This window comes from Corythoichthys intestinalis, chromosome 1 (assembly GCF_030265065.1).
Source record: "Corythoichthys intestinalis isolate RoL2023-P3 chromosome 1, ASM3026506v1, whole genome shotgun sequence".
Taxonomy (NCBI): Eukaryota; Metazoa; Chordata; class Actinopteri; order Syngnathiformes; family Syngnathidae; genus Corythoichthys; species Corythoichthys intestinalis.
This window is the reverse complement of record NC_080395.1, coordinates 18,222,305-18,247,063: the sequence shown is the minus strand read 5'-3', so window position 1 is coordinate 18,247,063 and position 24,759 is coordinate 18,222,305. Positions and strand designations below refer to the sequence as shown.

The 24,759-nt window shown below is 38.7% G+C and overlaps 1 protein-coding gene across 5 annotated transcripts in view; it reads left to right on the top strand.

Annotated features, from left to right (window-relative positions):
- ntrk3b (neurotrophic tyrosine kinase, receptor, type 3b) overlaps nt 1-24,759 on the top strand; it is a 663,222-nt gene that overhangs the window by 543,627 nt on the left and 94,836 nt on the right. For all 5 annotated transcript variants that reach the window (XM_057850063.1, XM_057850090.1, XM_057850072.1 and 2 more), the window contains one exon: nt 21,632-21,762. In XM_057850063.1, the coding sequence (XP_057706046.1) occupies nt 21,632-21,762 (131 nt within the window). The remainder of the gene's footprint in view (nt 1-21,631; nt 21,763-24,759) is intronic.

Here is a 24,759-nt window from a genome sequence, read left to right as displayed (position 1 = left end):
CTGCATCTCCATGGATCAATGAGCAGTAGGCAGGGCTTGGCTGGCCTGGACACTCTGGTTCTCTGCATGAGGATTGGATGATCTGTCTGGGGCTGATTCCCCTTTTGATTGACAGCGAAATGAGCGAATCCGTGATGTTGTTGTCTCAACATCCACGGGAGGAATTTTTCCCTTGTTCTGAGTTGAACTGGAGACTTTCATAATCATCCTTGTGAAAAATCAAGCTTATTTCATGTGTTTTTTCTACTGTCGCTGCTTTTGTGTTTTGGGACTTTTGGCACTCTAGTTTCTTTCCCTACCAAGCAGCAGGTGCCGCACTCACAGACAGACACACTTTGAGCTCCCCCTTATTGAAAGAACAGCATCCACCACTTATTGTGATGCATTTTCCTCCATTGTGGCTCTCTCCCAAAATCAGGCTGAACAAAAATAAATGATGGCAAACACTGTCTGGTTGCATTCGAACTTCACGTGAACCAATGGAATCACAAATGCCACTTTGTGTTGGACTAAGTTGTTAGGAAAGTGACAATTGGATTGGACACGTAAACACTGGAGATGAGACTGATTGGGATGTTTCGTTGAGAGCTTTTTCCAGTTTAATTTTTAATCCGCTGAGCGTTAGGCAAAAAAGGCCAATTCCGTCCGCCGCATTAGCGAGATAAAGCCGGAAAGGCAAAGGACAATTCTTTAGCCTAATGACAGATTGCTATCTCACAGGGATCCGCTGTCTCACAGCAAGTGGCTTTGTTTAATCGCTCGGATTGCTTTTTTAATTACAGATTTGTTATGTCCCACCAGCCCGATATGAACAATAGTTCCAGACAACGAGAAGAAACGTGAGTTAGTTTAGCCTAGCATTGTTGCCGTCCTCGCGGGGTTATAAGTGATATCCTGAAGACAAGCTCACACTGCATTTCCTGTACCCGCAGTCACATCCGTCGGCAGAAGTAGTCCTAAGGGGGGCTCATTAAATGATGGGTTGGTGGGCGCAATACATATTGCAGACGTCATGCCATTATATTATGACATCCAAAAATAAACTCACTATTTAACTCTTTACGTTTCCTATTATACAGGTTGTCCCCGAGCTACGAATGTGTTTCGTTCCTACGCTTGCGACGTAAACCGGATTTCTGCGTAAGTCGGAATGAACCATTTAAGCACCCCCAAAATAACTACCCAATCAGTCAAAAAGTATTGTATTTTGTTTAATGATGAAAGATACACTGCCCTTTGGTGGCTGTAAGTTGTTTCAGCTAATACGTGTTTGTGTATGCATTTGCAATTAGGTTTACAGCTACGGTTTGTGGTGTTACATGTGAGCAATTTGCTATGCGAATTGTAAATATGTTAGCATACGTAGCATTTAAGACATAGGACTTTTGTTAGGCAAATTTGGCTAATTTAATCTGCTAAATTTATATATTGATCAGACTAGATGGATGTTTGAACACCAATTGTTTTGTGTCAAGTGTTTAATTGTTAAAATATGCTTCGATTTAAACATAAGTTTACATACTAGTATGTGTGTCACAGCTTTACAAACTGTCAAAAGTGGAAGTTGAAGCTTCAAAAAACACAATTGCTTTGTTTGATGTCCGTAAAGCTGAAAAACTTCACGCTTAGTGAGAACAGAACACATCATATTAATAAAGTAAAAAATAATATAGTGAGGGAGGTAAAATAAGGTACTGTATATGTGACTGAAAAACAAAAAAAGGACTGGAGACAAAATGACGTAAGAGACTCCGGCATCGTAAAGTCGAAATCACGTAAGTCGAGTACGTCGTAACCCGGGAACTACCTGTATAAAAAATATTCATACTTTTTTTTTAAATGACTTTGCCTTTCTAAGCATTAAATACATAGGCCTAGCTATAGCTTGGTAGCTAGATAGCTATAATTCCTGAAAATGTTTGCATAACATGTAATGAAGATGATTATAGTGATCCGTCGCTACTTTGTGCTCTCAGTCCATCGCGGATTTTTTAAAAAAAATGTCAATTAAAATAAATAAATAAATAAATACAGATGAGCTGTCCTGATCCGATCACGTAGTCTCCTTCTCCCTCCTGGTGCTTTTCTTGGTCATGTAGGGCACTGGAGTTGCTTATTAAAGTTAACGATGATTGACAGATGGGAAGTTTGATCTAGCCATATAAGCGTGGAAGCCGAAAATTCAAAGTGCTGCAGTCGTCAGTCATCGTTTAGCTTGTTAAACAATTGCTGTGGCAACTCGTGCGTAAGTGAGGAGCTTGAGTGGATTTGGGTGGACTTTGAATTTAATAAAAAAAAAAAAACATTTTTCTACTTTATTCTTGTTTAAAAATAATTTGGTGGAACAGTAACATGTTTAAAACTTATCATAATTATTACATTTGCTTGAAAAACATTTATTAAAATATATATATGTCAACATTTTAAAAAATATATAAAATAATTATACTTTGGGGAAAAAACATGTCTTATATGTATCTCTTTCCAATTCTAAATCTGAATAAATACATTGAACACACACAAAAAAAACTATATATTTTTTTTTTAGGGGGGGTGGGACGGCGCTACTTTGCGGTTTTTCACTTATTGCGACGGGTTCTGGTCCCCATTAACCACGAAAAACAAGAGATAACTGTAGTTATAAGTTTTCTGTTTTTCTTTTACATTTTAGAAAACGCTTACTTCCTTATGATATTCTTTTTTTAATGATTAGAAACCCATCTATAAATCTATCTGGATACCGCCTTTGAATGGAGGATTTATTTTTGTTATGGCCATACTCAATTTGCAAGGAATCTTGGTCTTGTGAGTACGAGAAGTAGTTGTTGCTGTGTAATAAGCAGTGAAATTCAGGACGAAACTGAGGTATTATGTACGTAGAGCAAAATTTACAGATTTACATATAACTATTTTATTCTAGTACTAACTTAATGTATTTTAACCATCAAAGAAATTGTCATGTTTGACAAACTTAAGGAACCCATTTTTATATAATTTAGTGTAACTTCATATATGCATGAATGCATATTATTTGTAATTTTTTTTTTTTTTTTAAATCAAGGCATAATTTTCTATGAATGCAGCATACCTGTTTGTGCTGTTTTGACTTTCGTTTTGTCCCATCAGAGTTAGCAACAAAGAACATCACCAACAGTTGAGTCTTTCCTGAACAAATATGTTGTATTGTCTGTAAAGATTTTCAGCCCTCCAGGACATGTTTTGTGTTAAACACAGAGGAAATTTAGAATAACACATTTTGGAAAACATCAGAGACTTGAGTCCTACTAACCCAAGAACTGAGTCTTCAATAAACCCAGTGAACATTCAGAAAGATTTCAGCACAAACCCAATATACATGCATTGATGTGTCTATTTCGTCAGATATATAACAGTGATATACGGTCACAAAATGTTAGATGCCGCAGTTTGTATAGTCCTTTGTATAAACATACAGCTTGTGATTGATTGACAGGCGTTAGGAAAAAACCACGATGACTACGGAACACAACACTCTGGGGAAATAGAATGGGTGGCTGCATAACAAAGACATGCACCATCGCAGGTACACAACAAAGGCTCTGGTGGCCTGACCTAACTGAGTAAATCTCCAGTGAGGAGAATGTTCCTAGCATCAAGGCCCTCAGGTCAAGCTGGGACAAATGAATTCATGTGCGGCGACGTCAACAGTGGGATAGAGATTTAATCTGGGTCCCACTTTTTCAGTTTGCCACTCTGCCAGCAGAGGAAAGTGAAGGTTAAAGTACATCACAGCTTCCGAGACAAGCAAACGCACACACTAGTTGTTGAAAAGAATAGATTTTCGACCAATTTTTTTGTTTAACTTTGAAGATGGTTAAATAAAGACAATGCATTTTTTGAATCTGTGTCTTCAACCTGACATATGTATTTAAACATTGACAATAATGTACTCTTCAGACAAGTTAACATGTTGTCCAAACATGTTTTTGAACATCACAGACAATTTAGTCTTTGAGTAACCTTTTGTTTACATTTGAAACAGTATTATTCTTCAGTGAACTAAATGTATGTTTTTCGTGAATCTTAAAGATCGTTTCATGAAGTTCGTGTTTTTCTAACTTGAACTTGGGACTTGGCACCCCTGCAATTCTGTCTGATAATGCTCGATTTCTCCCAGAAAATGATTGCAATTACAAATAATCAAGTAATATCTTTATTTATTTTGCTTGCACTGAAACAACTCAAAAGAGAATGGGAAAAAAAAAAAAAAAATCATTATCATTGTACTCAAATCTCCAAAAACGGGCCGGACAAAAGTATTGGCACCCTCAGCCTGATACTTGGTAGCACAACCTTTAGACAAAATAACTGCGAACAACCGCTTTCAGTATCCATTAATGAGTTTCTTACTCTGCTGGGATTTTAGACAATTCTTCTTTGGCCAACTGGTCCAGGTCTCTGAAATTTGAAGGGTGCCTTCTCTAAACTGCCATTTTCAGATCTAATTGCTGGCCACTTTAGAAGTCTCCAGTGCTTTCTCTCAAACCGTTTTTTAGTGCTTTTTGAAATGTGTTTTGGGTCATTGTTCTGCTGGAAGACCCATGACCTCTGAGGGGGACCCAGCTTTGTCATACTGGGCCCTATATTATGCTGCAAAATTTCTTGGTCGTCTTAAGACTTCATAATACCATGCACACGGTCAAGCAGTCCAGTGCCAGATGTAGCAGAGCAACCCCAAAACATAAGGGAACCTTCACCATGTTTGACTGTGGAGACCGTGTTCTTTTCTTTGAAGGCCTTGTTTTTTCCTGTAAACTCTGTCAGACATGTCCAAAGTCCAGCCCGGGGGCCAAATGCGGCCCATGGTCAAATTTCATCCGGCCCCCAGCCTCTGTCATAAAATCAATAACGTCTGGCCCGCACACAGATTTAATAAATTGGTCAGCAGTACTGCAACCAGCATATGAAGTAGCTTACACACGAAATGCTGCTCCTCATTTACCCACTAAAAGGCAGCAGCACTTTAACCCTTTATTGCCAAATGTATCACATTTGATACACCTAAAATTTCATGATTTTGAGACTAATTTAGAATTTTGACATTTCTTTTTGAAAAAAAAAATGATGGATGCAAGTCAACACATGCATCTGCAGGTTCCATGAGCAAAAAAAACATGATTTAGAATGGGTTATAGATATTAGAGCGCTTATTACACATATACAGTGGGGAGAACAAGTATTTGATACACAGTCAACTTGTTCTCCCCACTGTACATTTTCTTTTTACGAATTTGAAAAATAGGTTTCATTAGGACCTTATTTTTCCAAATTTTGGGATTCTCTGATAATTTCCTCATGTTGCAGGTATTTAAGGGCTAAGCAACATTACTCCATGTGACCCATTGCTTCCATTTTCTAAAATGGGGACAACCAACAAAAAAAAAGTTGACTGTGACGGCCGACACTTCAAGGCTAGGCGGAAATTTGACTATTTCTTCACTAAAATACGGAACAACTGTGTCTTGCATCATTTGCAAAGAGACAGTCCTTGTTTTTAAAGATTTCAATTTCAGGCGATATTACCAAACAAGACACGCTGACATGTACGACAAGATTACAAGGAAGATACGCAGCGAGAAATTGAAGCAACTTGAAGCTAGTTCAATTTCACAGCAATAGTATTTCGCAAGAGCCCGAGAGTCGAAAGAGAACGCCACAAAGACTAGTTGCGAAATTGTTGAAATTATTCATTAAAAAAGTAATAAAGCAAATGTGACACACTGAATGGCTTGCTAAATTTTGCTTAAATATATTGTTCTACGTAAAGGACGTCAGCCAAGGTCGGCCCCCCTCATTTTTACCACGCCAAATCTGGCCCCCCAAAAAGTTTGGACATCCCTGCTCTATGTTGATTCCTTTTCCCAAAAAACTCTACTTTTGTCTGATCTGACCAGAGAACATTCTTCCAAAACATTTTTGGCTTTCTCAGGTAAGTTTTGGCAAACTCCAAACTGGCTTTTATATGTCTCAGGGTCAGAAGTGGGGTCTTCCTAGGTATCCTACCATAGAGTCCCTTTTCATTCAGACTCCGACGGATAGTACGGGTTGACACTGTTGTACCCTCGGACTGCAGGACAGCTTGAACTTGTTTAGATGTTAGTCAAGGTTCTTTATTCACTAGCCACACAAGCTTTCATTGAAATCTCTCGTCAATTTTTATTTTCCAAGCACGTCTAAGGAGTTTAGCCACAGTGCATGGGCGTCACACTTATTGATGAGACTGTGCACTGTAGACACAGGAACATTCAGGTCTTTGGAGTTGGACTTGTAGCCTTGAGATTGCTCATGCTTCCTTACAGTTTTGCTTCTCAAGTCCTCAGACAGTTCTTTGGTCTTCTTGCTTTTTTCCATGCTCAATGTGGTACACACAAGGACACAGGACAGAGTTTGAGTCAACTTTTATCCATTTTACCTGGCTGCAAGTTTGATTTTGTTATTGCCTCCACCTGTTATGAACTACAGGTAAGTAACAGGTGCTATTAATTACACAAATTAGAGAAGCATCACATGATTTTTCAAAGGGTGCCAATACTTTACTGTAAATTGAAAATGATTTAATTTTTTTTTCCATTCTCTTTTGTGTTTTTTATTGCAAGCAAAATCAATGAAGATATTACCGTATTGGCCCGAGTATAAGACGGCCCTGATTATAAGACGACCCACTCTTTTTCAAGACTCAAGTTTGAAAAAAGACTTTTTGAACACCAAATTAATTTTTATACAGTAAATAATTACAGTACATCCGAAACAAATGATTATAACAATATATTTGAGAGAAAAAGCATGTTATTTTGCCTCATTCAAATCTTAATATCTGAACATTTAAATATGTAAACTAAAGTGCAATCACATTCATAAATGAATGGCTTCTGGTTTTTTGAAATGCAAATAAACCAATCTATCGTGATAAAACAACAAAACTACAATAACTGCATTAACCATCAAAGTGAAGTCTAACTGTAACTGTAGTCTTGAAACAAATCTGAATAAGGAAAAACTTTGCAATAAAAAATTGCAAACTGGTTAAACTTGAGAGAAGCTGAGATCTGTCATGACACAAAGTCGCTTCAATGATATCTGGCGCCATCAAGCGTTGTGAATGGGGAGAGTAGCTGAGATTTGTCATGACAGAACATCGCTTCAATGATATCTGGCGCCATCTAGCGTCGTGAATGGGTATAATGTCTGGACTGCGAATATAAGACGACCCCCTCTTTTCCACTCTTATTTCAATGCAAAAAACACCGTCTTATATTCGGGCCAATACGGTTTGCAATTGCAATCATTTTCTGGGAGAAATTGAGCATTATCTAATAGAATTGCAGGGGTGCCAATACTTTTGGCCACCAGTGTCTGTCTTTGTTAATATAAAAAACTATTTACTTCTCATTGGTTTCACTAGGGCTTAACCTAAGAACTCCATATCATACATGGATTTAAACCTAGAACCTTTTGACTATGATGAAGCGCAGTTATCCACCTACACACCATGCTGCCTCAGCAACATGTCTTCATACAATTCCTCTCTTCTTGGCAAATCTACTCACACTGAATCAGGCCAGCGTTGGACAATCATCTAATTTGTTAGCATTCCTCCCACCTAGCTAATGGGTATGTATTGCTTCATTAGTCATTTTGGTTCAACTGTGCGCCAAGAAGACAATGTGACAGTCACAAAGCACATTTCAATATTTTAATCCCGCAGCCGCTACGCGATTGGCTAAATCAGGTGATTAACTGGAACAAAGAATTTTTGTCAACATGTTGGCAAAGAAGAAGAAATGACTATTAAATGCATGTTTGATACAATAGCGCACAACTTTCCCACAGACTCGTGATTCTTCCATTTGTCAGTGCGACAGCTCTGCTCTGGGATGCCGTTGCAAATGGCTTTGAAGGGGTGCCAGACTCAGTGGCCAAAATGGCTGTGCCGCAAGGAAGCAAAGTGACACTAGCGTTCCGCTTCCTGACTGAGAGCCCATTTAGCTGCTCAAACATGAGCGACTTGCTAGTTACCGCGCTCGATAATCATGAATAATTCTCATCCCCGAGACCGCCGACACCTTCGCTTCCCGAGCCAAACGCATCGGCAGCGTGGCTCGGGAAGATTCACAATAGGAGTGGATTTCTACACGGCAGCAGTCCTCAGATACAAGAGCAAAGGCAGGACATGATTTCTTTTGGGGTGTTTGTAAAAGTCAATGGCAACTTACTGTCTAATTTTTGTTCACATATAAATTGGTATGAAAATTTATCTGAACTAGGGTTGTTCCGATCATGTTTTTTTGCTCCCGATCCGATCGTTTTAGTTTGAGTATCTGCCGATCCCGATATTTCCCGGTCCGATTGCTTTTTTTTTGCTCAAGATTCAATTCCAATCATTCCTGATAATTTTTCCCAATCATATACATTTTGGCAAAAAAATGAATAAAACTCGGAAGAATATATACATACATTCAACATACAGTGCATAAGTACTGTATTTGTTTATTATGACAATAAATCCTCAAGATGGCATTTACATTATTAACATTCTTTCTGTGAGAGGGATCCACGGATAGAAAGACTTCTGACTTTGTATATTGTGACTAAATATTTCCATCTAGTGTATTTGTTGAGCTTTCAGTAAATGATACTGTGGCCATGCCCAAATGCATGATTGGTGGATGTAACACACCTTCAGCAACCATGACTGTGCGTAATGCTACCAATTCATATATCTTCTCTGCGTTGGGAAATAACATAGGGTGTTAAGAAAAAGATCAATTACTACCTTGCTTCCCTACATTGCTTCCCACAATATTTCTAATCATAGGGAGAGGGGTTGTAAGGCTTTAGCCAATTAAAAAAAAGGCTGCTAAGGCTGCCAAAATTCACTCTACTCATTTTATGCTGCCTTTTAGCTCTCTATATAAATCAAATCAAATCAAATTTATTTATATAGCCCTTTACAAAACCCGAAAGGTCCCCAAAGTGCTTTACAACAAAAAGAAACATGGCACATAGTAAATAAAAGGCAGGAAAGTGTTATAAAATGACATTAGGAAGAAAAGAAAAGAAAAAAAAACGAACCATCGCATCACGATTAGGCAGACACCAAACAAAACAATAAAACAGATAAAATCCGAAAACATTAAAAACCCTAAAGAAATAAAACCAGGCTAAACTAATCTTGGGGAAAGGCGAGTCTAAAAAGGTGTGTCTTTAAACGAGATTTAAAAAGGCCCAAATTTGTAGTGGTGCGGATTTCCGGGGGAAGACTGTTCCATAACCTGGGTGCAGCAACCGCAAAAGATCGGTCTCCCCACTGTTTGAGTTTGGACCTTGGGACTTGCAAATGAAGTTGGCCGGTAGAGCGAAGACTCCTGCCAGAGTTACGGATGGTTAACATTTCTGATAAGTAAGAAGGAGCCTGGCCATTAATAGAATTAAAAACAAACAGTAAAAGTTTAAAATCAATTCTAAAATGGACTGGAAGCCAGTGGAGCGATGATAGCACGGGGGTAATATGTTCACGTCTAGGTGTATCTGTTAAAAATCGAGCAGCAGCATTTTGAACAAGTTGGAGACGAGAAACTGAGGATTTGGGAAGACCAACATAAAGAGCGTTGCAGTAATCCAGCCTTGAGCTTATAAAAGCGTGAATTGCTTATATATGCTTATATATATTGCTATATAGGTAAACCGGCGCCATTACAGATTGTGCGCGACAATACGTGAGTGGGTCATGCAGCACATGCATTAATTGCATTAAATATTGTAACGTGATATATTTTTTAAAAAATTAATTACCGCCGTTATCGGGATAAATTTGATAGCCCTATTTTAAGCCTAAACTAAAATTCCTGGATGAGTGTAACATATTATGTCTGTAACGTTAAATACAATTAGAAAATGATTTAATTAAAATATATTTAAAAAAGGCATGTCCGATATTTTTTTGCCGATTCCGATACTTTGAAAATGACGTGATCGGACGCGATCGATCGGCATCCCGATCGATCGGGACATCTCTAATCTGAACCTTTTGGAATTTCTCACATTTCTGCTTAAAATCACCATCAAATGTGAGCTGATCTTTGTCAAAATCACACAGATGAAAAAACAGTGCCTGCTTTAACTAAAACCAGCCAAACATTTACAGGCTTTCATGTTTTAATGAGGATAGTGTGCAAATAATGACAGAAGGAGGAAAAATAAGTAAGTGAACCATCACACACACACACACCCCCACACTTTGGTAGCAATAACTTCAACCAAACGCTTCCTGTAGCTGATGATCAGTCTGCTAATCTTGGCATATTCATCTCTACAAAACTATTGTAGTTCAGTCAGATTACGGGAATGTCTGGCATGAATCGCTGTCTTTAGGTCATGCCACAGCATCTTAATGGGGTTCAAGTCTGGACATTGACTTGGCCACTCCAGAACGTTTATTTTGTTCTTCTGAAACCATTCTCAAGTTGATTTACCGTATTGGCATGAATATAAGAAGGCACCCTCTTTTTCAAGACTCAAGTTTGAAAAAAGACTTTTTGAACACCAAATTATTTTTTATACAAAAATAATTACAGTACATCTGAAACAAATGATTATAATAATATATTTGAGAGAAAAAGCATGTCATTTTGCCTCATTCAAATCTTAATATCTAAAAATTTAAATATGTAAACTAAAGTGGAATCACATTCGTAAATGAATGGCTTCCGGTTTTCGTAATGTAAATATCCATCCATCCATCCATTATCTTCCGCTTATTCCGGGGTCGGGTCGCGGGGGCAGCAGCTTCAGCAGGGAAGCCCAGACTTCCCTCTCCCCAGCCACTTCAGCCAGCTCCTCCGGCGGGATTCCAAGGCGTTCCCAGGCCAGCCGAGCGACATAGTCTCTCCAGCGTGTCCTGGGTCGACCCCGGGGCCTCCCGCCGGTGGGACATGCCCGGAACACCTCTCTAGGGAGGCGTCCAGGAGGCAGCCGAACCAGATGCCCGAGCCACCTCAACTGGCTCCTCTCAACGCGGAGGAGTAGCGGCTCGACACCAAGCCCCTCCCGGATGACCGAGCTTCTCACCCGATCTCTAAGGGAGAGCCCGGACACCCTGCGGAGGAAACTCATTTCGGCCGCTTGTATCCGTGATCTTGTTCTTTCGGTCACGACCCACAGCTCGTGACCATAGGTGAGGGTAGGAACGTAGATCGACCGGTAAATCGAGAGCTTCGCCTTTTGGCTCAGCTCCTTTTCACCACAACGGACCGGTGCAGAGTCCGCAAAATGTAAATAAACCAATCTATTGTGATAAAACAACAAAATTGCAATAACTGCATTAACCATCAAAGTGAAGTCTAACTGTAACTGTAGTCTTGAAACAAATCTGAATAAGGAAAAAAATTGCAATAAAATAATGCAAACTGGTTAAACTAGTAGCTGAGATCTGTCATGACAGAACATTGCTTCAATGATATCTGGCGCCATCTAGCGTCGTGAATGGGGAGAGTAGTTGAGATCTGTCATAACTGAACATCGCTTCAATGATATCTGCGTCATCTAGCGTCGTGGATGAGTATAATGTCTACACCGAATATAAGACGACCCCCACTTTTTCAGTCTTATTTCAATGCAAAAAACACCGTCTTATATTCGGGCCAATACGGTACTTCTGTGTTTGGATCATTGTCTTTTTGCAGCATCCATCCTCTTTTTAGTTTCCACTGTCTGACAGACGGCCTCAGGTTTTCCTGCAAAACATCCTGAAAAACGTTTAAATTCATTCTTCCATTAATGATTGCAGGTTGTCCAGCCCCTGAGGAAGCAAAACAGCCCCAAATCATGATGCTCCCTCCACCATGCTTCACGGTGGAGATGAGGTGTTGATGTTGGTTAGCTGTTTCATTTTTCCTCCACACATGACGTTGTGTGTTACTTGTGTGTTACTCCCAAAAAAATCAACTTTGGTTACATCACTCCACAAAACATTTTGCCAAAACTTTAGTGGAGTGTCCAAGTGCCTTTTTGCGAACATTAAACGAGCAACAATGTTTTTTGCTTTTTTTTAGACAGCAGTGGCTTCCTCCCTGGAGTCCTGCCATGAACACAATTCTTGGCCATAGTTTTACTTATAGTTGATGTGTGCACAGAGATATTGTACTGTGCCAGTGATTTCTGTAAGTCTTTAGCAGACACTAGAGTTTTTTTCTACCGTTCTGAGTATTTTGCACTGAACTCTTGGCGTCATCTTTGGTGGACGGCCACTCCTTGGGAGAGAAGCAACAGTGCCAAACTCTCTCCATTTATAGAAAACTTCTCTGACTGTCGATTGATGAACATCCAGACTTTTAGAGATGGTTTTCTATCCTTTCCTAGCTTTTTTACAAATCAACAATCCTTGATTTCAGGTCTTCAGACAGCTCTTTTAACCGAGCCACGATACACATCAGGCAATGCTTTTTATCAAGACAATTTTTACCAGGTGTGTTTTTTATAGTGGGCAGGGCAGTGTTAAACCACTCATCAGTGATTAGGCACATACCTGACTTAAATTGTTTCGTAAAAATTGGTTTCATTTGCTCTTTAAGTCTCCTTAGGCAGATGGTTCACTTACTTATTTTTCCCCCTTCTGTCATTGTTTGCATGCTATCCTCGTTAAAATATGAAAAACAATACATGTTTGGGTGGTTTTAGTTAAAGCAGACACTGTTTTTACATTTTTGTGATTTAGACAAGGATCGGATCACATTTGATGGTGATTTTATGCAGAAATGGGAGAAATTCCAAAAGGTTCAGATACTTTTTCATACCACTGTATATATTATATTTTATGTGCAGCACTTTGTAGCAGCTTTGGTTGTTTAAGTGCTATAAGGTGCAGAGCGCTACGTGTTTTTATTGGCATCAAACACCATTAGAGACCAGATCAGTGGTCCATAACCTGTGTTCGATCGAACCTCAGGGCTTCTATGAATAAGTCTAAGGAGTTTGTCGAAGGTGAAGACACACTATTTTCATACTCTGACTACAAACAACGTGTCATTTTAGACTAGGCTTTAGACTGGTTTGCCGTCAGTTTACAGACTTTTTCCCATTTTGTTTTAGCTGCGAGCCCTCTATCTAACGGAAGGAGAAAAGGGTTTGCTTGGTGGAAGGTTGACTTGAAGTTGGTACTGTATTTGGAAGTACAAAAGACCTACAGGCAGCATATACTGTGCAGACAATTAAAAAAAACAAAAAAACATTTGCATCATTTTGCACCATGAAAATAGTATAATGAAATATGTTTTCTTTTCTAAATGTGCAAATCAACAGCAAAGGCAAAATTGTCTTAAATTTGAAGACATTTGAGTAGGAGAGTGGTTAGCACGTCCGCTTTACAGTTCTGAGATTGTTGGTTCTATCCCAGCTCCAACCTCCCTGTGTGGAGTTTGTATGTTCTCCTGTTCCTGTGTAAGTTCTCTCCGGGTACTCCAGCAATCTCCCACATTCCAAAAACATGCACGGTAGTCTGATTGAACAGTCTAAATTGTCTGTAAATTGTGTGCATGGATGTTTTTCTGTCTCTATGTGCCCTGTGATTGGCCGGCAACTAGCCTCCTGCCCATTTTTGGCCGAGATGGGCTCCAGCACCCCCGTGACCCTTGTTAGGATACGAAGTTCAGAAGATGAATAAATGAATGAGAATTCACTTAGATATTACCCAGCTTAGCTATTTCAGTTTTGAATTTGAAAAAAAAAAAAAAAATCCTTTATTATTAAATTCTGACGGGTCAGTGAATGCAGATGTGAATATGGGTTCGGTACTTTTAGCAAGGTTAACGACCATTGCACTGGATGAAAGACAAAGTCAATGACACTTGCCTGGCACCTCCTCATTATTAGTCAGCCGACTAGTTTTACGATTAGTCGACCAATCTAATAATTTTCTTTTTTTTTACTAATTTAGCATTGAAATTTTTGTTGACGCTTATTAATTCACAAAACCATTTTAGAACACTTAAATTCTTTATTAAAGTACAAATAATCATGTAAAAAAAACAATAATTAATCACAAATAAACAATGAGGTTAAATGCTTATAGCATTTACTAGTGCAAAAGAATGGAAAGTAAACAGATTCAGAACACTGACTTTGCCTTTCCAACATTACTCAAAACAATTCTTAAAAAGAAATTCTAATATTCTTATTATAGTATACTACTATAAATAATAGAAGTATAATCATTAATTATTCATTGCCAACCATATTTGTCATAAAGAGTGTCATTTGAAAGCTATTCTTAGAATCTATATTCAGTAATATTTACTCTACATATTATAATATTAATTCTGAAGTATGTGGGATTAACTCCAGAAATTGTTATTTATATGACGAACATGACGTGCTTTTATTTTTAAATGTTCACCGGAGGTACGTTCGCTAAACCGCTAACCGAAAGCTTTACACTCTGTAAAATAACATTCTTCGTCATTGCTTGTGGTGTCACTAATACATTTAATTTTTTTTCGTTAGCAAATGCTGTTAACCAGCTGTTGATGTTATTGTATGACTGATCAGAACTGTACTTCATTGTTTCGCCACAGGGTGTGCTGTCGTGTATTTAATGTTCGGTGTGAAGAAGAAGAAAGTTAAAAGAGACATTAACGGCCTGTTCTCAACCTCTCCCTCACTGCACTTTGGCTCTCATGGAGAGCACGTTCACTCGTGTTTGAAATAAACAATAGCCGACGTGCAGAAGTAGCAAGTGAGCTTAGTGGCGTGAAAAACGCGGGAGAGCTAAGTGAAGCTAACGAACAGCTAAGTGATGCTAAACGGAGCTAAGCGAAGCTAAATGGTGCTAAATGAAGCTAAGCGACTGATACTCAGTCCGTCATCGTGGAGCAGTCCATTTTAGTGCGTGTGTGTGGGGGAGAGATAATATAAATGCAGCATTCAAATGGTTTTCTTTTTTGTTTTGTTATTTGTTTGTTTGATATGCTGACATAATTATACATGACGAATAGTTGGGGGTGCTGCTGGCTCCGGTGGCCCAAGCCCTTGCTCGTTGGGGCAAGGGCAGCTGGTTAGGGGCCCCCTACTGGTTTGGGGCCTAAGGCGATCGCCTACTTCGCCTGAATAGAAGATCGGCCTATGCCGCCAGACTATTCTCCCTGTATTTTTCAAACACTGTGAGAAGTCTGGGACCCATCTCAAGCCAGAACGAAATCATCCGTGCAATCAGATTCCTTTATTTGCGTGACGTGTTCTTAACGAGCAATGTCACTCTTGCGCGTTGGAAGTCGTCTCCACAACATTACAGATGGTGAACGGGAGAGCCAAGAATATGTTCCAATCCGCGGTAAATTAAGTTTTAAATGACCAAAAACATATTGAGTCGCTAAAACCAACAGTCTGTCTCACTCTAGCCATGTTGGATAAACCTCTCCGGTCACCGCTTTTCTCGTATATTTACTCATTTGCTTCCAAAAACGCATAAATATGTTCTATTTTTAATTGTTTCAGTGTCCCAAATTTTTTTTACAAGAGACATCTCTGGGTTCTGAGTTAATTTAGCTCCAAAGCACAAAGCTGAAAATCCATTTTAAAGCAATAAAACAGGCCACTGGATGGCAGTAGCACATTTGTTAAGACCCGCAACCCGATTCAACGGCAACAAACGGCCGGGCCGCACAGCCGGGGCGCCGGCGGAAGACGACCGAATGGAGAACAACCTAGAGGACGCCCCGGATGCAAGGCGCTGGACGACCAAGCAGAACGACCTGGACCACCAGTGCAGCGGACGATGCCGTTGAGTCAGTGCTGCTCGCCGAGCAGACCCCGCAGAGACTCAAAAAAATCCATCTTTATGAGACAGGCGGAGATGAGGGAAAAGTTTACCCAGCTGTCGCGGTAACAACAGCATCCTCTTTCAGTCAGTTATGTGTAAATAAATTGTTACTTTGCTATCAAAAGCCCTATTTGTCTTGTTGTTTGTTATTTTGTAAAAGGAAAACATTATTCAGATGTTTGGGATGTAACTAAAGCAAAAAAATAGCTGTGTTAAAGTCAAAGTTATATTTGAAATATATGCTTTCACAAAAAGCTCAATTTCTCTGTTTTTCCATCAGAAATTGGAAAATTGCTCAAACTAAGCTATTTTCTAATGCTGATTTCTAAAGAATGGAAAAATATATGAACTTACTCTTTTCCTGCTGAAAGAAGAGAGTCTAATATTTCTTTCCGTGGGTTCCAGGTTTATATAGCAATAGAACTGAATTTTCTGTGGGCCTTGCAAAATCAGTCAAAATCCAGTTAAACGGCCGGGAGCGAAGGGCCTTGCTCCGGTGAAAATGGCTGGGAGTGAATGAGTTATTCCCTCGCGCTAGAGTTTCTGGTCGCTTTATCAACGGCACTTCTGCCCGCCACTGATTCATAAACTCTGCTGTCTGTTTGCTGTGGCTTGCTCTGCCCTGGGAATTTCAGCCGCCGAATGGTCGCCAGACTCTATGGCGGTGAGTCTGGTGTACCAGGCAAAATGACACAGTTCTCCAAAACCCAAGCCAGTCCTGTCTTGACTAAGCATTGTTGCATGAATTTATGTCGTTCAGTTTGAATCAGAAGCAAAACAACAGTTACCACACATAGTCCAGGCATGATCGATTGAATGCTATGAGAATGAAACGACCTGGATGAGAGAGATGGTCTGTATGTATTAGTCAGCATATTCACTTAAATACAAATGTAACACTTGACCCTGGCTACATGTTGGTGACAATTTCTGAATTCTAAGTGAGGGCAAGCCTTTTTAACAGTGTGTAAGACTTTGATGCGAACAAATGCGGACTGACTTAAGGTGACAAGTGACAGGATTTCACCTGGGGCACATCCGTCTCTCACTAGACGCTCACTGCTATCTTTTCAATGATTGACACACGAGATTAAGCCAAAGTGTGCGTCAGCGGTCTCAAACAGTGCACAGATGGAGGAGAAAGCAGAGATTTTGGAAGTTGACTCGGAAATCCACCATGTGATGAACGTGATTAAAAGTATTCTGCTGGGATATTACGTTCCTCATGTATAATAAAAGTTGTCAGCAAGCTAGAAATTGGTGACATTTAACAGCTGGCTACCAGTATAAACATTGTTAAACTACATACGTGCAAGGTCAACAACTTCACCATCCTTCTTTTTTTAATATGCAAACATGGTCATATCACATCTGTTGGTTTTCCTGTTTGTGAAAAACATCAGGGGGACAATTTGATCATTTTATTAACTTTTTTGAACATTCACTTGTTTTGTCAACTTTACTGAACCCAATGTACAGTGGTACCTCAACATACGATCATTTCGACATCCAACGTAAAATTTGACTTCTCATTTGTCTCGACATATGACGACATGATCGAAATGTGACGATTTACAACAGCGTCGCAATTTCACAGCACGGCGGATTTTCTTGTGAGAGAAATCAACAGGGGTCCCAAGAAGGTTAGTGTGAGGTGGAAAAAGGTGACTCTTACCATTGAAATTAAGATGGAAATGATAGAAAAATTTGAGCGTGGTGTGCACGTCAGTGAGATGGCTCGGAATATGTCTATGATGTCAATGGCCCTCCTCCGACCTCCGTTTGCCAGTATTAACAGTGGGGCAAATAAGTGTTTTGTCAACCACTAATTGTGCAAGTTCTCACACTTGAAAATAATAGAGAGGCCTGTAATTGTCAACATGGGTAAACCTCAACCATGAGAGACAGAATGTGGAAAAAAAAAAAAACGCAGAAAATCACATTGTTTGATTTTTTTAAAGAATTTATTTGCAAATCATGGTGGAAAATAAGTATTTCGTCAATACCAAAAGTTCATCTCAATACTTTGTTATGTACCCTTTGTTGGCAATATTGGAGGCCAAATGTTTTCTGTAAGTCTTCACAAGCTTTTCACACACTGTTGCTGGTATTTTGGCCCATTCCTCCATGCAGATCTCCTCTAGAGCAGTGATGTTTTAAGACTGTCGTTGGGCAACACGGACTTTCAACTCCCTCCACAGATTTTCTATGGGGTTGAGATCTGGAGACTGGCTAGGCCACTCCAGGACCTTGAAATGCTTCTCACGAAGCCACTCCTTTGTTGCCCTGGCTGTGTGTTTGGGATCATTGTCATGCTGAAAGACCCAGGCACGTCTCATCTTCTCCTTGCTGATGGAAGGAGATTTTCACTCAAAATCTCTCGATACAAGCTAGTGTTTCAAAAAGTGTGTAAACAACTTGTCTGTTAAATATTTCACACAAATAAATGCAGCATTTGCAGTTTTACACTAAATGGCCTGAAAGCTGTGTGAGATTTAAAAAAAATAATAATTGTCAATTTTTACACACTTAACTGAAAAACATTACACTAAAATGTGTGTAAAGGTGTTTAGAAACACTGCTTAAATTAGCCAGTCATACCTTTTTTTTTTTTTTGTCCAGTGGTCTCCTGTCCGTGCAACAAACGTCATTCAGGCGAGTTGCTCCACCTTCGTTGCCTTTTTATTTTCAAAAAGTTCATGAATTTTTGTGGCAAATGTTGCCCGTGAAGGTGTTCTGTATGTTGGGTCGCCCGATGCTATCTGGATGAGATTTTCAAGGCCCTTGTCTTCGACTAAGTTAATGGGTCAACAATCTCTGCCTACCCATCTAGCGATAGCAGTAGTCAATCTACTTGTTGTCCTTTTGTTGACAAGTCCGAGTCCACACTCTGCCAGTGTAGCTTGATGACTGCGGCTTGTTTTTGCGGTGTTAGCGTCATTGCTAACACTAGTAAAGATATGCTTTGCCCGAAGGTGGTACTTTAGGCTGGTTGTGCTTCGATGGAAGGACAGTTCATCACAGCAGTATGTGCACACAACTTTTGTTTTATCCAGATTTTCATTAAGCAGCTTTTTAAAACGGAATTTGCCATGAAGCAGTCCTGGGTCATCATCCTCACTCATCGTGGCTCGCTGCAATTTCTCCTGCATTGCCACGCGGAGAATGTAAACATCAGCGTGTGGGACTACGGGAGGCAGTTGTGGCCAAACTTAGTCTGAGCGGTAAATTGCGTTATTTATTTTATTTTTTTTTAAATATTTCCAGATTAATCATGGTCATTAACGCGTTATTGTTGAAAGGCCTAATATATATATATATATATATATATATTAGGGCTGTCAAAATTATCGCGTTGACGAGCGGTAATTAATTTTTTTAATTAATCCCGTTAAAATATTTGATGCAATTCACGCACAAATGCCCCGCTCAAACAGATTAAAATGACAGCAGAGTGAAAGGTGTACTTGTTGTGTTTTTCGGAGTTTTGCCGCCCTCTGCTGGCGCTTGGGTGTGACTGATTTTATAGGTTACAGCACCCTTGAGCATTGTGTAAATAATTATTGACATCAACAATGGCGGGCTACTAGTTTATTTTTTGATTGAAAATTTTACAAATTTTATTAAAACGAAAACATGAAGAGGGGTTTTAATATAAAATTTCTATAAATTGTACTAACATTTATCTAATGTTAATGTCTAATTTATCTATTAAGTCTTTCTATCCATGGATCGCTTTAACAGAATGTTAATAATGGTAATGCCATCTTGTTGATTTATTGTTATAGTAAAGAAATACAGTACTTATGTACCGTATGTTGAATGTACGTATATATCCATCTTGTCTTATCTTTCCATTCCAACAATAATTCACAGAAAAATATGGCATATTTTATAGATGGTTTGAATTGCGATTAATTGCGATTAATTATGATTAATTAATGTTTAAGCTGTAATTAACTCGATTAAAAATTTTAATCGTTTGACACCCCTAATATATATATTTGTGTCTCCATCCATGTACCCGTTTATAATGTGCACTATGATTTTGCAAGTTGATTTTGGGGGGGGGCGAAGTGTGCGTTATATTCAGGAAATTACGGTAATTACTTTTTTAAACTTTTAAAGTCACGATGTCTGTAATTCTGTTCTCGCGTGCTCGCACCTCCAGATAGGGTTTTGCTGTTTAAAAAACATTTTTTCAAAAAAATAAAATAAAAAAGCCCTCCTGTTCAAAATGTTTCATCCCCCAGAAAATTGAGATTTTAAGCTTTCCAATCATGTATCACACATGCATATTGGACAATTTTGAAAGTTGGCCGAATTGGGGGTCTCAGAGCGGAGCTTCAAGTCACCTGAGTGTTTTCCGCCATACGTATTTGAAAACATAAAAGGTCTTTAAGTAACAGGTGACTTCATCTAAGTCAATTTTTGGTCCTCTATGACACTAAACTATGTTTTTGTTCACATTAAAGTCAATATAGGCTTTAATGACCCTATTAGTGTTGAATGTGTATTTGTAAACATCAAAGTCAATATAGTCTTCTTTAAACTGAATGAACATAAAACATATAGTGTTTCATCAATCTGTAACTATCAAAGATAAGTCTTTTTTAAGCATCAAAGGCAATCCACTGTAACCTTAAATGAATCACGTTTGTTTTTGTAAGCAAGTATTCAAAGAACAAACATACGTTTGTGTAAATATAGAAGACAATTTATGGTGTTCAATCAACCAAATCCATTTTTTAAACATCAAAGAGATCGTAGTCTTCAATAAACCTCACGTTTCCCATAAATTATAAAGCCAATTTGAGTCAGATTCAGAAAATGTTATATAATCGTATGTGGAAGATATTTTTACTCAGTTGTCTCGCCTTCCAACCCCCTCAGCCGTTTTTCAAAAAGAGCTCATTTTTACACTCTGGCCCTAATTATAAAATGTCTCCTTGTGGCATTCCAATGCCGCCAATAAAAGGGAGAAGAGGAGATTTGCTGCCCCGGCAGCTTTATTTCAACATTCAAATTGTCAGGGAGTCAAAGCAGGATTAAAAAGAATTTCCTCAGTTTGACAACATCGTTTATGCGATCCATGTGTCGGGAGTGTTAGCTTTTAAATGAGTTACACGCCTATAGGCGTTCCTAAATGTGAAAATAGATGGCTAAATAAAGTGCAAGAATGAACAAAGGGCATTTAATTTGGTCAAATAACTAATTCATTGCTATGAATGTTGTTTAAACTGTCGACTGGAATTTGAAGTTTTATTACTGCCGATGAATATATTATTAGCCAAGTATATTTTGTCTAGTTTAATCTACGTCCTGCTGAAACTCACTCAAGAAGTGCTAAAATAGCACAAAATACTTTCAGTTGTTGAATAGTCATCTTTATCATTTTGCGTTCATGCTCCAAATAACTATGATTATTTCCTCATCACTTAGCATTAAATTAGCAGAAATGTGCGAAATTAAAATGGTAGAATATACTTATGAACTTGTTTTTTTCTTAGTCCTTGTTATGTTAGCATTTAGCTTTCGCCATCCAATCAACTAACCGCTTTACTTCAAACGTAGCACGCAATTAGCATAAAGCTGCTCCTGATTGCATTCTGTTTACTTTTTCTGCTGCTTCTCATTATTTCTGGCCTTTACGCTTGTTGCTTTTCATCCCTAACATATTTTTGCGACAATGTGTGGTACATTTTGAGTGTGATGTAGCGATGCTCTTTCCATGTGTAAAAAGGTTACTGTTTTTTTCCTTTCTCTCTCTCGACATGCTAGTGGTGCAGCATATTAAGCGCAGAGACATCATCCTTAAGCGAGAGCTTGGCGAAGGAGCCTTTGGAAAAGTCTTTCTGGCTGAGTGTTACAACCTGAGTCCCACCAAGGACAAGATGCTGGTTGCTGTTAAGGTACAGATTACAGCTTGTTTGTGTATGTTTGCATGTTATCGGTTAAGAGAAATGTTTAGCATGAACTCCTTTAAAAATCGACATCAGTTTATTGTAACTGGGATGGCTAGCATTGAATGATCATGGTTCATACAGTGCTGGCCAAAAGTATTGGCACCCCTGCAATTCTGTCATATAATGCTTAATTTCTCCCAGAAAATGATTGCAATTGCAAATGCTTTGGTAATAATAAATTCATGTATTTTGCTTGCAATGAAAAAAAAAACACAAAAGCGAATGAAAAAAAAAAAAATCATTTCACTAGGGCTGTAAAAATTATCGCGTTAACGGGCCATAATTATTTTTTTTTTATTAATCACGTTAAAATATTTGACGCAATTATGCCCCGCTCAGACATATTTAAATGACAGTACAGTGAAATGCCCACTTGTGAATTGTGTTTTATGGAGTTTTGCTCCCCTCTGCTGGCGCTTGGGTGCAACTGATTTTATAGGCTTCAGCACCCATGAGCATTGTGTAAGTAATTATTGACATCAACAATGGCGGGCTACTAGTTTATTTTTTGATTGAAAATTTTACACAATTTCATTAAAACGAAAACATTAAGAGGGGTTTTAATATAAAATTTCTATAACTTGTACTAACATTTATCTTTTAAGAACTACAAGTCTTTCTATCCATGGATCGCTTTAACAGAAAGTTAATAATGTTAATCCCATCTTGATTTATTGTTATAATAAACAAATACAGTCCTTATGTACCGTATGTTGAATGTATATATCCATCTTGTGTCTTATCTTTCCGTTCCAACAATAATTTACAGAAAAATATGGCATATTTTATAGATAGTTTGAATTGTGATTAATTGCGATTAATTACGATTAATAAATTTTTAAGCTGTAATTAACTCGATTAAAAATTTTAATCATTTGACAGCCCTACAATTTACAAAAAACTCCAAAAATGGGCCGGAAAAAAGGATTGGCACCCTCAGCCTAATACTTGGTAGCACAACCTTTAGGAAAAATTATCAGTAAACAACCGCTTCCGATATCCATCAGTGAGTTTCTTACAATGCTTTGCTGGAATTTTAGACCATTCTTCTTTGGCCAACTGCTCCAGGTCTCTTATATTTGAAGGGTGCCTTCTCCAAACTGCCATTTTCAGATCTCTCCACAGGTGTTCTATGGGATTCAGGTCTGGACTCATTGCTGGCCATTTTAGAAGTCTCCAGTGCTTTCTCTCAAACCATTTTCTAGTGCTTACTGAAGTGTGTTTTGGGTCATTGTCCTGCTGGAAGACCCATGACCTCTGAGGGAGACCCAGCTTTGTCACACTGGGCCCTACGTTAGGCTGCAAAATTTGTTGGTAGCCTTCAGACTTCATAATGCCATGCACACGGTCAAGCAGGCCAGTGACAGAGGTAGCAAAGCAACCCCAAAACATCAGGGAACCTCCGCCATGTTTGACTGTGGGGACCGTGTTCTTTTCTTTGAAGGCCTCGTTTTTTTTTTGTCTTGCAAACTCTATGTTGATGTCTTTTCCCAAAAAAGCTCTACTTTTGTCTCAGCTGACCAGAGAACATTCTTCCAAAACGTTTTTGGTTTTCTCAGGTAAGTTTTGGCAAACTCCTGCCTGGCTTTTTTATGTCTCTGGGTCAGAAGTAGGGTCTTCCTGGGCATCCTACCATAGAGTCCCTTTTCATTCAGATGCCGACAGATAATACAGGTCGACACTGTTGTACCCTCGAACTGCAGGACAGGTTGGACTTGTTTAGATGTTAGTCGAGGTTCTTTATCCACCATCCGTACAATCTTTCGTTGAAATCTCTCGTCAATATTTCTTTACTGTCCACATCTAGGGAGGTTAGCCACAGTCCCATGGGCTTTACACTTATTGATGACACTTCGCACAGTAGACACAGGAGCATTCCAGTTTTGGAGATGGACTTTTAGCCTTGAAATTTCCCATGCTTCTTCATAATTTTGCTTCTCTAGTCCTCAGACTGTTCTTTGGTCTTTCTCCATGTTCAATGTGGTACACACAAGGACACAGGACAGAGGTTGAGTCAACTTTATTCCATTTTAACTGGTTGCACGTGTGATTTAGTTATTGCCACCACCTGTTATGTGCCACAGGTAAGTAACAGGTAATGTGAATTACACAAATTAGAGAAGCATCAAATGATTTTTCGAAGGGTGCCTTTTTTGGAGTTTTGTGTATAATGATAATGATTTTTTTCCCCATTATCTTTTGTGTTTTTCATTGTAATCAAAATAAATAAATTTTACTACCAGAGCATTTGTAATTGCAATCATTTTCTGGTATAAATTAAGCATTATCTGTCAGAATTGCAGGGGTGCCAATACTTTTGGCCAGCACTGTAGCAGTGTTGTTTTTGGCAGCCAGCGTGATCAAATATGTTCTCCCCATAACGTGATTCTAGCAGGCTGCACATTGTTTGCTTTCAAAGGCTTATTAATAATAACAGAGCAAATAAGCTTAAATATTAGCCTAAACTCAATGCTCCATTTACACAAAAAATGTGGAAAATACATATTAAAATGATAACGGACTATTTATTTGCTGAATAAAACGATACGTCTATGATATCTTAAAATGACTTGTAACAACTTACTTTCGCATAAATATCAGCGTGTCGAACTTTGAGGTGCCGCTTAAGATTCTTAGCATTTTTTCCACCAAGTACATGACCACACTTTTCACCTTGGTCTCCCACTGGGACAGTGCATTGCGTTCTTCTTTTGGTCAGATTATAGTTAATATGTGACCATAAATCCTCGCGCAGTTGCAGCTGCCGTTGTTAAATAATGTTAGATCACTGCTCATGTGCACTGCCTCGGGGAAGGGTGGGGGCATGCGCAAGTCACGTGAATGACAGAAAACATGGCTTGGAAGCAGGCTGAGTACTGAGAGCACAAAAAAAAAAAAAAATACACGCACAATTATCAAATGTCACGTATTTTGACCATATGA